This window comes from Choloepus didactylus, chromosome 27, assembly GCF_015220235.1.
Source record: "Choloepus didactylus isolate mChoDid1 chromosome 27, mChoDid1.pri, whole genome shotgun sequence".
Classification (NCBI taxonomy): Eukaryota; Metazoa; Chordata; class Mammalia; order Pilosa; family Megalonychidae; genus Choloepus; species Choloepus didactylus.
The window spans coordinates 12,561,699-12,579,523 of record NC_051333.1 but is presented as its reverse complement, the minus strand read 5'-3'; the positions used below and the strand labels follow the sequence as shown (position 1 = coordinate 12,579,523).

The following is a 17,825-nucleotide window of genomic DNA, read 5'->3' as shown; positions in this document are numbered from 1 at the left end:
CTAATGCAATTCAACTAATGAAATGAGTTATACACATAAGAATTGGAAAAGAAATAAACCTATCTCTATTTTCAGATTTTATTGTATACCTGGAAAATTCTAGAGAACCATCAATCAAATTAAAGAGTTCAGTAAAGTCAGTAAGGTAGAAAATAAAAACAAAATATAGAAATAAATAGACTTCATATTCGTAAGCAGTGGCCAGTGGGAAGAAGATGGTAGAGAAAACCCCATTTACAGTGGGACAAATTTAGGAATAAACTTTAAAAAGGCCCAAACTTACATGAGAAATACAGACTTGAGCCAAGCTCTTCACATATACTTGCTATGAGATGTTGGATAATTTAACTTCTCTGAAATGTTATGATTTTACCTCTAAAATGGGAAAACGTTTAAATAAGGGATGATGGCTTTTGCCTGAGAACACTTCTTCCTCTTTAGTCCTCTCAAGTGGCCGGCTGTTTTTCTCACGTGTTTTCTCGAGTCCGGTAATATTGCGTCCGGAGTAGGGGTCCACATTCCTCTTCCCGCCCACAACCATTTTACCTCGTCCACTCTTCAAACTCCCGATTTTAATTCTCATACCGTCAGGCTATACAAACTACAACTTTCCTCTTTGTCATCTATAAATGAGTCATTTACAGTAAACACTTGAAGATTTTCTTTCCTGCTTCAGTGTTACTCTTCTAATCATACTTCTGCCATAATTGGAAGTATTTAGACTTCAGGAAGAAGTCTCTACGACATATTTTCCGCTCGAGGAAATATAACTGATGATCCAAGAGCAGTATCACGACCCATGAAGGCGGGACTGTAGGGTTTGTTCCTCCGAGGCATTGTGGGAACTGTAGTCCAGGGGCTCCGTGAAGGCTCAGGCACTTCCTTCCCTGGGGGTTAAAATCTAGTTGCTGTTCTCCTACTGCATCATGGGAAGTGTAGTCCAAGAGCTCTGTAGGCTTGCTGGAGTTTCCGCTCTGGTGGGCGAGGTAGCGACCCTCCTTCCCTGGTGGGGGTGTTAATTTTACCTCTCGCGACCCTTCCTAATTTCCTGGACCGGCGCTTGGAGCCCGCGACGACCTTGCCTGAGGTTTAAAAGAAAAGGTACCTTGGCGGAGAGTAAGGGTGTGAGTGCCGTGGCGGGTTGGAGCGGTCTCCCCGGCTTTGAGGGTCTGTAGGGCTCTCTGCTTCCCCTCTCTTCTCATGCTCTGCCCCTTCTTTGCGGTATAATGTTGGGCGAGTTGGTATCTGTGTGTCTCCATTTCCTTTTCTGTAAAATGGGAATGGTGGTCATATCGTTCTTATAGAGTTGTTTTGAAAATTAAACCTGTAGTACAAATACAAGTCTTGAAATAATTCATGGTTCTTGGTGAATGGTCGTCTCTTTTTCCTAAGTACAGTTTTATTTCCTGAGAAGCCCTCATCTCCCTGAAAGCTGTGAGCCGGGTCAGAGTTCCAGCCGCAGGGCCCCTGGTCCTTCTTTCTGATCTCTGCAGAAAGCTGGATTGCCCTAGACCTATTCTGATCTCTTTTTTTCGTGAAGGAGAAGGTTACTTTCCGTTGGTACCGGGGGTGCCACTGTGGTTTATCAGGGACTGCGACACAATTGTGGTATTTTTCACAGCCTTCCTTCCTTCCCCAGCTCTGACTGTTCCAATAGAACTATGTGGAAGGAGTGACTCCTGGGCTATTGGCAGCAGAGCCCTATGTGAGTAGCACCTGTATTTTCTTCAAAGATGTTCACATAAATCGGAGAATGTGTGAGACATGTACTCAGGCATGGGTAATGGTAATAATTAAGTCTTCTTATAAAACCACAATTATTGTGGAAATTCAGAAAATATGGAAATATGCATAGAAAAAAATTCATGACTCCAGGATGTAGGATAAGAACTGTTGAGCTTTTAGTTTCTATTTAGCAATTCTTTGTATATGTTTGTATTCTTGTTTATTTATAAATGATAAAATTGATGTAGTTTTGTGTTTTCCCCCTTATCTTTTTTAATTAAAAATTTTTCTTAGGAAAAAAGTTGTAGGTTTTCAGAAAAATCATGCAGAAAGTACTGAGTTCCAATATAACCCCCCTCACACACAGTTTTCCCTATTATTAACACTTTGTGTTAGTGTGGTACCTTTGTTACAATTGATGAAGGAATAATATATAATTGTACCATCAACTATAGTCCAAAGTCTACATTAGGGTTCATTGTGTTGTACAGTCCTATATTGTTTTTTAAAAATTTTAATTTTGGTAGCATATATACAAATCTAAAATTTCCCTTTTAACAACATTCAACTATATAATCCAATGGTAATTACATTCACCATGTTGTCCTACCATCACCACAACCCATTACCAAAACTTTGCATTCACTCCAACCAGTGACTGTACCAATTAAGCATTAACTCCCTGTTCATTACCCCCACCCTGACCCCTGGTGACCAGTATTCTAGTTTCTGACTCTGAATTTTCTTATTCTAATTTTTTCATATCCATGAGATCATACAATATTTGTCCTTTTCTGTCTAGCTTATTTCACTCAACGTGATGTTGTCAGTGTTCATCCATGTTGTCACATGTATCAGAGCTTCATTCCTTTTGTGGCTCATCAAACTTTAATCATTAGCTGAAAGTGATATTTCCTAGTTCCGTCTTGTGTTCCACATTTATTAGTTGTTATTTGACTGTAATGAGGATCTTCTCCCTCATTTATTCATTCAAATATAAATTTTATATATTGTTTTGGCTCAGAATTCAGTCTTGTTCATTTAAATGAGATAGGAATCATCAAACAATTTTTTAACATTTTTTGAGGCATATTTTATATATGATAGAATTCAGCCATTTCAGGTAAAGAAGTCAATGCCTTTTAGTAACTTTACCTAGTGGAACAACTAACACCATAAATCAGTTTTAAAACATTTTTATCCCCCTCAATAAGACTTGTCGTGCCCATTTGCAGATAATCCTGGTTCGTATCCCAGCCCCCGGCAACCACTAACCCACTTTCTGTCCCCATAGATTTCTCTATTCTGGACATGCCATATAAATGGAATTATTCTGGAGCTGGTCTTTTGTGACTGATTTTGGCCTCTTTCACTTAGCCTGTTCTCAAGGTTCATCCATGTGGTACCATATCTGTATTTCATTCCTTTTTGTTGCTGAACAATATTTCATTGTATAGATATGCCACATTTTGTCTGTCCATTCACCAGTTGGTGGACATTTAGTTTGTTTCCAGTTTGGGGTTGTTAGGAATAACATGGCCATGGCCATTCCTGTCCAAGTCTTTGTGTGATATATGTTTTCATTTCTCCTGGATCTATACCTCAAAATGGAATTGCTGGTTGAATGGTTATTTCATATTTAACTTTTTTGGGGAATACCAAACTGATTTTCAGAGTAGCTGCATCAAACTATTTTTTCCTATCAGAATCTTGTGTTTCCTAATAGAAACTAAAACGTAGTTTTTCTTATCTTCATGCTTGTGGGTAAAAAGGTGTTTTTAGTGCCTTCCTGCTTAATAAAGAAAATTCACTTGTTTTAGTATCTTTTAGAAAATAGTTGTCCATGGTAATGTAAATACTATTGCAAGGCAACAAATTATTAGAGAAGACAATCAAGCAGAGTTACAGATTTGTCAGCGGTTATGAGTGACCTTCACATGATAGGGAGTCAGAAGTCCAATATCTTACAATGTTTTTTTGGTAGCAATCACATTTATAAGGACTATTATCATCTGCTTTTCTGTACCTACAAAGAAATGAGAAACCCTGTTTAACTGATGACAGAATTGAGGCAAAGATACGTTACCAGTTTACCCAAGATAACAAAACTAGTGAGACGCTTTGAATCCTAGCATAATGGCCCCAGAGCTGACTTATTGAGCACATTAGATTGTCTCAATATACCACTGTACTCAGAATCAGAATTCCTCCCTTGGACCACAGGGTAACACTGGTGATGGTGCCAGTGTTTGTACTTGGGCAGGAATCGAGTATTCATGGCATGCTTGGCTCAGCAAGCTGTGTGCAGCTACAGCCACCCAAGTGCCTCTATAGCTACCCGATGAAGGACCTGTTGATGATTCACAGTAAGATTCCAGGTAGGGAAGAGACATCCCTGGCCACCCTTTCACATCCTTTTTTTCTGCCTTCCCAGGTACTCTGCCAGGCACAGTTCTTCCTTCCCAAGACTCTGCGTATCTCAGGATTCTGTTTATGCCCAGGAGTAGAGAGGAAAAATGACCATGTTCAAGGTGAGTAGGACTTGCCATTTTGCTGTTAAAATTCCATGTCACTGCTCAGATTGGACACACATTTTTCTCTTTCTTGGGAGGACTTCAAGAGAACAATAAGCTTTGAGGACCTGTTGTGTGCCTGGTGCTTATTTTGTCCCTTTTTAGTTTACTTTGCTTTTTCCCTTTCTCAGTTTTTGTTTCACTTTATCATTTTTTTTATTTCAAAAATAAGAGTAGAAAAATTAATGGGAATGAATAGTTTTCACACTTTACTAATTTCCTCCTTGCAAATTAACTGTTTTTATTTTCTAATACTTTTCTTCACATGCATTCATAAGTATAAATTGTGTTCTTTTCACTTAATATATAATGTTCATTTTTTATGATTGTATGATATTCTCATTGAATTGTTTACCTTTTTGTTTTTAACTACTACTCACTCATAGTCATTTAGGTGGTTCAGAGTTTTATTGCTTTAAGCAACACTGCAGATACAGTTTTCCTATATAAAACTATTTTACCAAAAAGTCATTTCTGAAAAAATTCTGCCAATTTTTATGTCCTCAATGTACTAAGAAATCAATATTGAAAAGCTATATTTGAGTATATTTGGATATTTTGTGGCTAGAATATTCAAATATGTTACAGCGCAAAAGTCTTGAACTGTTGTTTCATACAAATATTGTTGAATTTTTCATACAGGAAGGGCTAGATTCTGTCTTCTCCATTCCTGAGTCATATACTGTGTATGTTTTAATTACTGATCTACTTTATTTCCTCATTTATTATTTATTAGGTTTATCAAAGTAATAAATATTCTTCATTTAAAACATCCAGTGACTCACACCATATACAAAAATTAACTCAGAATGGGTCAGTGACCTACGTATATGAGCTAAAACAATAAAAGTCTTAGAAGAAAACCTAGGAGAACATCTTCATGACCTTGGATTTGGCAGTGGTTTCTTCAGTTTTACCCCAAAAGCTCAAGGAATAAAAGAAAAAATAAATTGGACTTCATCAAAATTAAAAACTTTTGTGCACCAAAGTACATTATCAAGAAAGTAAAAAGACAACCTACATACTGGGAGAAAATAATTGCTAACCATGTACCTGATAAGAAAAAAATGCTAACTTAAGGTTAAAATATTTATAATACATATGCTGGAAAAAGGTATAATATCCATTTAAGAACTCTTACATACCCTTAGGTTAAAGAAAAGAAAATCCATAGGAATAAGAGCAAATGACAGACAAGTTAAAGAAAAGAAATAGAGATGGCCATTAATTATATGAAAAGATGATAGCATTCATTTGTAATCAAATTAAGTGAGAATGACAAAAACAAATTGTTCTTCCTAATCAGATTACCAAAACATTGTAAAACTAGATATCCTTCTTTGAGCGAATGTATAGACAGTCAGGGATACTTTTCCTCTCTTCAAAGATGAGTGAACTAGGCAAAAAATTGGGAAGAAAATCTGCCATTATAAGATCTAAATTTTAAATGTGCTTATTTTTCAACATGTTAATTTTCTTCTGAAATTTATTTTAAATAATGTGGTGGGAAGGTAAGATGCACATAAAATTAAGTTCTTTGCAGTATTAGTTATAATGAGAACAGTACCTGAAATTAAATGTGCATTATTTAGAACAGATTAATATATTTTACATCAGCAGTTCCCTGGAATTCTAAGTAGCCATAAAATGGGATGAAATAGGTAATGATAATAATATTCATGATAATATTAGCTAATGTTTACTAAGCACTTAGTCTGTGCCACACACTTTTCCAAGTGCTATCTATATATTCCTGTTTTTAATGCTTGAAAGAACTCTGTAATGCAAGAACCAATATGCCAAAGGGAAACTAAGATATGTAGGAAAACTTTTCCAAGGTCATATGGCTAGTAAGAGGCAGACCCTCGGGATGTATATTTGAGGCACCCTGGCTCCAGGGCATGACAGTGAAGGCTGTGATTGATGGACATGGTGTGTGCCTTGGTAGAACACTGGACAAACTGCATACTTGTCCAAGACAGTTTACCAAAAACTTTTAGGCAGACACACGTGCATCCAAAGTTAATGTGTAGGAAAAGAGGAAGATAAGTCCTATTAAACACAATTGGAACTAAATTGCTAAACGTTTCTTGGGAAATTAAAAATGATCATCAAAAAGTAAAACGCATAGCTCAGGATGCAAAATTTGGAATTCTAGGGTGTTATTTATCAGAAATTCACTGAGGACACCAATTATAAGTGCATCATTGCCAAATATTGGTGAGACTGAAGAACATCTGTGTATGTTGTTGGCAGGATAGAAGGAGAAAAATTGGGAAATCTACAAATTGACTTGAGTCCTTCAAATCTGGAATGACTTCCCATCCACCCTCCCTACCTTCTCAGTTCCACCCTTTTCCCAGTGGATGTGGGTTGTAAGATTGAGGTTTCATGTGTTTGCTATTGTAGGAGGCATTGACCTTCAAGGACGTGGCTGTGGTCTTCACCAAGGAGGAACTGGACCTGCTGGACTCAGTCCAGAGGAAGCTGTACCGAGATGTGATGGTGGAGAACTTCAGGAACCTAGTCTCAGTGGGTAAGGACAGGCACTCTCAGACTCTGGATTTGCTTATTCGAATTACTTCACATCAGTCAAATCATACAGATTTGTCCTACAATTATAGTGTATAGTTGTACCTTGTATCCTCTTATATTCTTTTTATTTCTGTGGGGTCAGTAGTAATGTCTCCCCTTTTGTATCCGATTTTAGTTATTTGCGTTCTTTTTTTCTTTGTCAATCTAGCTAAAGGTTTGTTGATTTTATTATTCTTTTCAAAGACTTGTCTTTTGGATTCATTGATTCTATGTTTTTTCATTCTCTATTTCATTTATCTCCACTCTCATCTTTGTTATTTCCTTCCTTCACCTCGCTTTGGGTTTAGTTTACTCTTCTTTTTTCTAGATCCACCAGGTTAGGTCTCTGATTTGAGAACTTACTTCTTTTGTAATATAAGCATTTAGAGCTATAAATTTCCCTCTCAGCACTGCTTTTGCTGCATCCCATTAGCTTTTTTATACTGTTTCCTTTTTTATTCACATCAAGATATTTCCTAATTTATCTTGTGATTTCTTCTTTGCTTGAGAGTGTGTGGTTTAATTTCCACATTTGTGAATTTTCCAGTTCTCTTTCAACAGTTTTCTAGCTTCATTCCATTGTGGTTGGAGAAGACACATTGCATAATTTCAGTATTTTTGAGTTTTGAATTTATTGAGCTTTGACTTGAGATCTAACATATGGTCTATCTTGGATAATGACCCATGTACACTAGAGAAGAATGGGTTCTGTTAATATTGGGTGAAGTGTTGTATATATGTATCTGTTAGGTCTAATTGGTGTATAATATCATTAAAGTCTTTATTTCCTTACTGATCTTCTCTTTAGATGTTCTATCCATTATTGGCAGTGATGTATTGAAGTCTCCTACTGTTACTGTAAATCTGTTTCTCCCTTGAAATCTATCAATATCAGTTTCATATATTTTGGGGCTCTGCTGTTACCTGCATATATATTTACAGTTGCTTTGTTGAAAATTGAATTGACCTCTTTATCATATATAGTGACCTTCTGTGTCCCTTGTGATAGTTTTTGACTTAACATCTATTTTTTTTTTTGATATTAGAATAGCTATCCCAGCTCTTTTTTAGTTATTAGTTTTTCCGTACTTTCACTTTCCACTTATTGTGTCTTTGAATTTAAGGTGAGTCTCTTGTAAACAGCATATAGTTGTGTCATGTTTTGTTTTGTTTTTTATCCATTCTGCCAATCTCTGTCTCACTGGAGAATTTAATCCACTTACATTTAAAGTAACTACTAATAATGCAGGACCTTCTTCTACTGTTTTGCTATTTTGTTTTTGTAAATCTTATACCTTTTTGCCCCCCAATTATTCATTAATGCCTACTTTCATATTTATTTGATTTTTTTTTGTAGTGTACCATTTTGAGTCTCTTCTTATTTCCTGTGTATCTATTTTTTTATATTTTTGTGGTTATCATGGGGCTTAAATTTAACATCCTAAATCTGTAACAATCACATTTGATTTTATATCAGCTTACCTTCAAATGTATACACAAACACTTTTCATAAATACCTCTGTCACTAAATCCTCTTTGTGGTACTTGTTACAGATTAGACCTTTATACATTGTATGTACAAAACCATAGGTTTATCATTACTCTATTTGCATTTGCATTTTAGAACCTGTAAGAAGTAAAGAGTGGATTTACAATTGAAAAAATACAATACAATTGTAGTGGCATTTTTAATTACCCATGTGGTTACTTTTACTGGAGTAATTATTTCTTTATGCTGCTTCAATGCACTAGATAGTATCCTTCCCTTTTGATCTGAAGAACTCCCTTTAAATTGCCTGTAGGGCAGGTCTAGTGGTGATGAAGTCCCTCAGCTTCTGATTATCTGGGAATGTCTTAATTTTTCCCTCATTTTGAAGGATAGTCTCTCAGATATGAAATTCGTGGTTGACAGTTGTTCCTTACTTTGCTTTAACTGTCCATGAGCTGCTTCTGCCTACAGGGCAAGTTTTGGGAGGATGAGCCAGGGATGAGTTTACTGGTCCAGTCTTTTAGGTCACCATCCAGTTATTGGCACTGACATACAGGCACCCTTGTATGCACATAGGAATTACTCTGCTCGCTCCAGAACAGGGCCAGGGACTCACAATGGGAACGTAGGCTGGCTCCAGACTGTGTTAGAAAAGTGGTATGTGAGGGGCCAGCCACGGTACCACAAGTTTCTCCTATCTTTCTTAAAGCTGCATTTTCTTGATTAACCACTTATCCTGTTACTTCAACCCTTCAACCGTTTTACGGAGTTTTGAGGACTTTGGCTTTGCCAGGTTTTGCTATTTGTTCAAAGATTCTGTAGGGGAACAATGTCGTTCTAGGCATAAGGCTCTAGTCTTATGCCAACATGTTGGTCACCCACAGAAATACTTTTTAAATGAGGATTCTTATCTCTGTTTTGTAGACAGATCTCCCACATAAGTGAAAAATAACAGTGTTTATTTTCTAAGGTCCCCCTCATGACTACTTATAACCTGCTTTCCTTGAAAAAATTGTCCAGCTGTAGCTCATTCATCTTTTCCAAAGTACACATCCATGGCACTGCCCGTTTTTCCCTTGTTTGTGCTACAAGGGAAGATTTAGGATGAGAGTAACCTGGGTTTCACAGTTGAATGTTGCCTGTAATTCTGGTCACCTGGTGAATTTTCAGCCCCTTTATTTTCTAGAAATTTAGCCATTAAACAAATGTTAAAGAATATGAATTTCATGTAGTTTTTCCTCTCTTTTTATAAAGACCTAGTACTTTATTTTCAACCTAGAACTTTATAAACTGGAAAGACTTACCTGCTCAAAATTGACACATTATCAAAGAGATTCTCCTTCTCCTCCAACAAACTACTGTTTTAAAATGGCATATATTAAAAAAAGCCATAAATTAGAATTTCCTCAGAAGTACTGGTTAACCTTTAATTTAAAAATTTCCTCAGAACATAATTTCAAAATGTTAGCATATCTTTGTATAAATTTTAAAACTTTGTAATACCAATAAGAGTAAACGTTTGAGAAAATACATTTCTAAACTTAACATTAGAGAGAGTCAAGAGTTTGCAGTGGTTGTTAACTGTATAATTTTCCACTCTTAGATGGAAAATTAAGAGCTTGTGTACATATGCAGAATTTCCAGGAATACTTTGAATATATCTGTATAATCACTTCTAGGTATTTGATATTTATGATATATAACATATACTCCAGTATGCAAAGTATTGATCATGTTATTGCTTTTCCTTAAAGTTCCCATTGACTCATGTTTTGTTATCCACACAATTATATCTATATAATTTATTATCCACGAGCCTATACTGACATTGTAATTAAATATAAATAGCAACAGATTAACAGTTTGTATCTTATTATCAGTTTTTTATTGAATCTTTGATTTCTAACATGTACCTCATGTAGGAGACTTTTGTGGTTCTAAATGAATCTTGTTAATGCTTAGTTAATGCCTACTAGACCACCTCTTGGTTTCTGTAGACATGTATACTAAAAAAAAATGGTGTACAATGTAAAAGACAAACTGAACCTTCCCTAGACTTGTTAAAGTCTCTGCCCTGAGTTTGAAATCTTGAAAACTCTGAACCAGTATTTCACTTGTCCACATTTCTGAACTCTCTCTCTTTACAGGAAAGAAAATCCAAAGCGAGATGGAGACTGTTCTACAACCAGAAATAGTTGATGAGCTTTCCTGTTGGCAAATCTGGCAAGAAATTTCAGGTTACTTAACCCAGTGTCAAGATTCCATGATAAGTAGTTCTCGGTTCCCCAAACAGGATGATTCACCCTATCAGGTTGGAACAGGACTATCTATAATTCATATAGGACAGAAACCTTACCAGTGTGCTGAGTGTAAAAAATCCTTTGATGATCTCTCCAGCTTTGAACTTCATCAGCGATTACGCTCAGGAGAGGAGTTTCGTACGTGTAGTGAGTGTGGCAAAAGCTTCCGTTATACCTCAGCTCTTTTTATTTGTCACAGAGTTCACCTGGGAGAGAAATGCTATCAGTTTGATGTGTGTGGTAAGGACAACGATCAGAGCTCACATCTGCAAACTCATCAGGAAGTCTACACTGTAGAGAAACCACACAATTGTGAGGAATGTGGAAAAGGCATCAGTCATAGATCAGCACTTAATTTTCATTGCAAAGTCCACAGAGGAGAGAAACCATATAATTATGAGGAATCTGGGAGAGTCTTTGTTCACACTTCACATTTTTGGGAGCATCAGAAAATCCTCACTTGGGAGAAACGTTTCAAATGTAATACATGTGGTAAGAATTTCCATTGTAGGTCAGCACTTAATAGTCATTGCATGGTCCACATGAGAGAGAAGCCATACAAATGTGAAGAGTGTGGGAAGGGCTTCATTTGGAGCTCAAGTATTTGTGTCCATCAGAAGGTCCACTCAATAGAGAAACCCTATAATTTCACAGAATGTGGGAAGAGCTTCAGTCTTTCCCCATGTCTTCTGAATCATCAGAGTCTCCTCAGTGGAGAAAAATCATTCATATATGAAGTCTGCAGAAAGTGCTTTGGTCAGAATTCACATCTTCAGTCACATCAGGAAGTCCACCCAGGAGAGAAGCCATACAAATGTATTAAGTGTGGGGAGAGCTTCAGTATGGAAGTCCATTATCAAGCTCATCTGGCAGTTCATACTGGAGAGAAACCCTATCAATGTGAGGAGTGTGGGAAGGAACTAAAAATCCACCAGAAGACCCACAATGTAGAAAAACCTTATAAGTGTGAGGGGTGCAGGCAGGGCTTCAATCAGAATTCACTTCAAGTTCCCCAGGTGATTGATACTGGTGAGAAGCCATATAAATGTGAGAAGTGTGGAAAAGGCTTCAGTCATAGATCACGACTTAACATTCATTGCAAAGTCCATACCAGAGAGAGACGTTATAATTGTGAAGAATGTGGGCGAGCATTTCTTTATGCGTCACAATTTCAGAAACATCATAGAATCCATACTGGTGAGAAACCATTCCAGTGCGATGCATGTGGTAAGAGCTTCCGTTGTAGATCACAGCTTAATGATCATTGCAAAGTCCACACAGGAGAACAACCTTACAAATGTGAGGAGTGTGGAAAGGGCTTCAACTTCCGCTCAAAATTTCATATCCATCAGAGAATCCATACAGGAGAGAAACCCTTTAAGTGTGAGGTATGTGGGAAAGACTTCCGTCAGAGTTCATATCTTAAAATCCATCAGAAGGCCCACAATGTAGAAAAACCATATAAGTGTGAGGAGTGTGGGCAAGGCTTCAATCAGAGTTCACGATTTCAAGTTCACCAACTGATCCATAGTGGTGAGAAACGGTACAAATGTGAAGAATGTGGAAAGGGCTTCAATCGTAGAGCAAATCTTAAAATTCATTGTAGAATGCACACAGGAGAGAAACCCTATAACTGTGCAGAGTGTGGGAAGGTCTTCAGTCATGCCTCCTATCTTTTGGTCCATCAGAGAATCCACAGTGGAGAAAAACCATTTCAATGTGAAGAATGTGGGAAGAGCTTTGGTCAAAATTCACAACTTAGAGCCCATCAGAGAGTCCACGTTGGAGAAAAGCCGTACCGATGTGAGGAATGTGGGAAGGGCTTCAAGTGGAGCTCAACTCTTGACAGGCATCAGAAGGCCCACAGGGGAGTAAAACCATATAAATGTGGGGAGTGTGGGAAGTGCTTCAGTCATCCCTCAAATCTTCTAGTTCATCACAGTATCCACACTGGAGAGAAACCTTTGAAATGTGATGTGTGTGGTAAAGGCTTCCATCAGTCTTCAGAACTTCGGTATCATCAGAGAATTCACACAGGAGAGAAACCTTACAAATGTGAAACATGTGGTAAGACCTTCAGGTTGAGATCATATCTTGGAAAACATCGCAAAACCCATGTTTGTGATAAATTTTGTAAAAGTGATGAGAGTGGCGAGAACATCAGAGACTTTCACAGAAAGGAAGTTTTATAAAATGATTATTTTGTTTGCTTTGTTGAAAGCTCTCAGTAGTCATCTGGGCTGAGATTTCTTTGATCTATGTGAACCTATGCTACATGAACGGTACAAAATAGCTTTTTTAAAAAATAAATATTTCTTAATATTTATTTTAGATTGATATTCATAGTGAGATTAAATTTTTTTTACTTTTACAAACACTCCTGTTTCCACCCTCCTCCCATTCCCCCACTATCCCAGTAACAGCTAATTTGCTTTTTATTTTTTTATCTTGAAAATTTGTTTCTAATCATTTATAAGTGATAATACAATTTTTTTCCTTATGTGTCGTGCTTATTTCAGTGAGCACAATGTTTTCAAGGTTCTTCTGTGTTCCAGCATGTCTCATAACTTCATTTTTCTTATGGCCAAATAATATTTTATTGTGTGTTTTTACCACTTCTTGTTTATCCACTCATTTGTTGATGGACATTTGGGTTTCTTCCAGCTTTTGGCTATTGTTAATGCTACTGTAAACACTGGTGTGCAAGTGTCTCTGACCCTGTTTTCACTCTTTGGGATTGCAGGTCATATGGTAATTCCATATTTACTTTTTGAGAGAACCGCCATATTGCTTTCCACAGTAGCTGCACGTTTTTACATTCTCACTAACAATGCACTGGAATTCCAATTTCTCTGCATCCTCTCCAACATTTGTTATTCTCTATTTCTTTGAATAGCCATACTTGTCATTGTGAAGTGGTGTCTCACTAAGGTTTTAATTTGCATTTCCCTAATGTTAATGAGCTCTTTTCATGTGTTTATTGGCCATTTATATATCTTCTTTGGAGAAATATCTATTCAAGTTCTTTGCCCGTTTTTTTAATTGGGTCATTTGTCTTTTTGTTACTGCATTGTAAAAGTTCTTTATATTTCCTGGATATTAAACCTTTATTCAATATATGGTTTGAACTTATTTTCTCCCATTCTGTAGGTTGTCTTTTCACTTTCTTGGTAATTTCGTTCATTGTACAAACATTTTTAATTTTGATGACATCAAATTTATCGGGTTTTTGTTTTGTTTTGTTTTGTTTTTTGTCGCTTGTGCTTTTGTTTTCATATCTAAGAATCCATTGCCAAATCCCAGGTCATGAACATTTGCCCCTATGTTCTAAGAATTTTATAGTTTTAGCTCTTATTTATAGGTCCCTGATCCATTTTGAGTTGACATTTGTATAGGGTATGGGCTAAAAGTCTAACTTCATTCTTCTACCTGTGGATAACAGGTTTTCCCAACATCATTTGTTGTAAAGACTATTCTTTTCTCATTGCGTGTACTTAGCACCCTTTTGAAAACTCAGTTGACCATAGATGTGGGGGTCTTTTTCTGGAATTTCAATTCTGTTCCACTGATCTATGTGTCTGTCTTTGTGCCATTACAACACTGTTTTGATTACTTTTGCTTTGCAATACAATTTTAAATTGAGAAGTGTGAGTCCTCCAGTGCTATTCTTCAATATAGCTTTGGCTGTTAGGGTCTCTTTGCAGCTCCATATGAATTTTAGGATTGGTCTTTCCATTTCTGCAAAAAGAAGTCTGCTGGAATTTTGATAGGGATTATATTTAATTTGTATATTACTTTGTGTAATATTGGCATATTAACTGTTAATTTTTCTAATCTATGAGCATGAGATATCTTGACATTTATTTAGCTCTTTAATTTTTTTCAGCAGTGTTTGTAGTTTTCAGTATACAAGTCTTTTGTATACTTAGTTAAATTTAAAAACAAATTATGTGCAACCTGAATTTTTGTAGTAATCAGGTCTCATAGGAGGGAAAACATCTAATTCATTAAATTCAGTGTTTCAGCGATAGCTCAACATATTCCAGGGATCAAGAAATCACACAGCAGAGAGCCCTTGTAAAAGTGGGTGCCATAGGCATTTCAGTCAGAACCTTCACTTTATCAGATATCACTGAGGAGGTAAGAATTAGAAAGAATCAGTTTGATTGAGACTTTACAAAAGTATAATAACAGATATGATAAAATTGATGTCCAAACTGAATATCCATGTAAAAGAATGAAATTGGACCCTTACTTCACTCCATATATAGAAATTAACTCTAAATGGATCCAAGACCTAAATATAAGAGAGAAAGCTATAAAACACTTAGAAGAAAACAGGGGGAACCCTTCAAAACCTTGGATTTGGCAGTGATTTCTTAGATATGACACCAAAAGCATGGGCAACTAAAGAAAAAATAGATTAAAAATGGACTTCATAAAAATGTAAAAATAGGTTTTCATAATTGATTTTCTGGAGCATACCTTCACAGCATGCTAGGTACTTAATAAGGTCCAATGTGTCTCAATTTGCATGCCATTTCAGGGGTCTTTAATTGTCCTCAGGTTCTTTGATTTGCTAGGACTCAGAGTACTCAGTATATAGTTGTACTGGTGGCTATGATTTATTATAGTGAAAAGATATAAAGCAAACTCAGCAAAATGAAAAGGCAGGCCCTGAAGGCACAAGTCAGCCCAAGTGCCTAAGGCCTCTACCTTTGCTGCTGTCTCCCAAGCTGTACTTACAGTCCCATGGAGAGGTCCCTGAATCAAATGACTGACCGAAAGATAACTCAGTACTGATTTGCAGGTGGTTCTGCACACTATGTAGGCACCACCTAAAAACTGATGGCTGCAATTTTTCTAGGACATCTCTGAAGGACAGTGATGAAGGGAAGTCCTCCCAGTGGGCAAAATTTTGAGCAGTGCACCTGGTCATCTTGCAGAAGAAATGGGCCAGAGGTAAGAGTCTTGTTTCATGGACTGTGGCTGGTGGTTAGGCTGAATGGTTAGGTTCTCAGAGGGACACGATTGGAAAATTGTTTGCAGGGAGGTCTTAGGAAGAATTAAGTGAATAGACTTCTGTGAATGGGCAAATAATGTGAATATACTTGTGTCCCATGTAAATGGTCACCAAAGGGTGAGATCATCAGAGGAAGATTTTAATAGTCAAATGGATAGTATGACACAGTCTGTGGATACCAGTCAGACTCTTTCCCCAGCCACTCCTGCCATTACTCAATGAGCTCATGAACAAAATGGAGATATGAATGGGTTCAGCAACTTGAACTTTCATTTACCAAGGCCACCCTAGCTCCAGCCACAGCTCAAAATCCAATCTGGAGAGACTCCACACAGCAGAGAGAAGCAAACACATTTCCACGCTCAGGGCTTCCATACCTACCTGAATCTCTGCAGCACTGTAAGTGCCAGCTCTTCCCGCCCTGGATTAGACCCTATGGCTGCAGAGAAAAGAGTCTCAGGAGAAAACTCAGGGATAAAAATGGAGGAAGTGATGTTTCAGCCTGAAATTACTAGAAATCTCCAGAAAGTAAAGGAGGAAGAAGACACTGAAGAACCAGAGAAGCCCTCAGAGCAGCTGAGTACTCTTTGGAGTGATGAGAAAATCAGGAGTTTCCTTCAGGAATGTGAATACCTTGAACTTGTGATGTATCCCATTCAGAAGAAAAAGAATTACTTGCTGTTGAAATCAGTTGCCCAGGGGCTCAGGAAGAGAGGTATAAAGAAGAGCTGGCAACAGTGTCTCCACATGTTGATAAGTTTGATGGACTTATATTGGACTATACATGAGGCCAAGCAGAAGCCAAGGACTGAACCCCTGCCTTGTCCTTACGGAGAGACCCTACACAGGATAATGGAATGTAATTGGAAGGACAGCATCTCCTCAGGTTGTCCCCATACAGACCTGGCCAACCTTCCAACTCCTGAGTTCCAGATCCAGGTCTGCACCATCCTCTTGCCCCTTGAAGAGCTGATGTGGACTTCCCCACATGTGATCTACATGGGGAACCCTCAGGTACCAGGATGGGCACCCTGGACCCCAAGCCTTCCATGGTCACTTCCATAACTATCCTGCCATTCTCACAGAAGACCCCACACCCCAGCTGCAGTGGTCGACCGCCTCTAACTGATGCAGGTCTTGGTCTTTAAGACAACTTGAACCTGGATGCCGGTTCTGTTTGAGATATAACAGGATATCGCAGATCCATGCATTCATTCCGGGTTCCTTCCCTTCACCAAATCCAATGTAATGAAAATAAAATTTGAAGTTGAATGAGAAAAAAAAAAAATCCAGTCTGTCAGTAGCAGAGACCAGTACTGATTTCCTATATGGAACCATTCTCTGGGATGATCAGTTGGCTACCCTGTTGGCAGATGGATTACATTGGACTTCTTTCATCATGGAAAACTCAGTGCTTTATTCCTTCTAGAATAGACTTTTTTTTTTCTGGATATGGATTTGCTTCTCCTGCACAAAGTGCTTCTGCCAAAACTGCAATCCATGCACTGAGATTCCCACTCATCCTCATGGTAGTCCACACAGCATTGCTTCTGATAAAAGAATTCCTTTCATGGAAAATAAGTGTGGTAGTAGGCCCATGATTATGGAATTCACCATGTTCCCCCATCATCTTGAGGCAGCTGGATTATAAAATGGTGTTATGGCCTTTTGAAGACTCAGTTAAGTGGGGGCTAGGTGGCAATACCTTGGGGGACTGGGGCAGTGTCTTCTTGGATGCTGTACATTCCCTAAATCAGTGTCCCATATGTGGTGCTGTTTAATCCATAGCCAGGTTTCATAGGTCCAGGAATCAAGGGGTGGAAACAAGTAGCTTTACTCACTATTACCCCTAGTGAGCCACTAGAAAAATCTTTGCTTCCTGTACCTGCAAACTAAGCCTCTGCCATTGTAGAGATCTTATTTCCAAAAGTAAGAATGCTTCCACCAGGAGGCACAATGATTACATTGAACTGAAAGTGCAGACTGCCAGCCAGTCACTTCAGGGTCTCATGCCTATGAATCAACAGTTAATGAAGGGAGGTTGTTGTACTGACTAAGGTGATTGATCCTGAATACCAAATATCAAAGTACCAAAGTGGAAATTGGGTTGCTACTAAACAATGGAGATAAGGAAGAGTATT

At 37.6% G+C, this 17,825-nt stretch overlaps 1 protein-coding gene across 3 annotated transcripts; it reads left to right on the top strand.

Moving 5' to 3' along the window:
* Positions 1-934: 934 nt before the first annotated feature.
* On the top strand, positions 935-16,979 carry LOC119521917 (zinc finger protein 234-like). 3 transcript variants are annotated; one of them, XM_037820612.1, is made up of 6 exons: positions 935-1,101; positions 1,640-1,705; positions 4,160-4,256; positions 6,708-6,834; positions 10,509-12,728; positions 15,529-16,979. In XM_037820612.1, exons 3-6 carry the CDS (start codon positions 4,242-4,244, stop codon positions 15,537-15,539), a joined length of 2,373 nt encoding a protein of 790 aa, XP_037676540.1. In that variant the 5' UTR covers positions 935-1,101; positions 1,640-1,705; positions 4,160-4,241; the 3' UTR covers positions 15,540-16,979. The 3 variants fall into 3 exon arrangements, with proteins under 3 accessions (XP_037676540.1, XP_037676537.1, XP_037676539.1); XM_037820609.1 differs by lacking the exon at positions 15,529-16,979 and having other exon boundaries at positions 10,509-13,239; XM_037820611.1 differs by lacking the exons at positions 1,640-1,705; positions 15,529-16,979 and having other exon boundaries at positions 10,509-13,239.
* Positions 16,980-17,825: the final 846 nt, after the last annotated feature.

Excerpts from the sequence above, each read along its gene's own strand:
- LOC119521917 (XM_037820611.1), top strand. Across the intron at positions 6,835-10,508 it reads CAGGAACCTAGTCTCAGTGG|GAAAGAAAATCCAAAGCGAG; the intron begins GTAAGGACAGGC and ends CTCTCTTTACAG.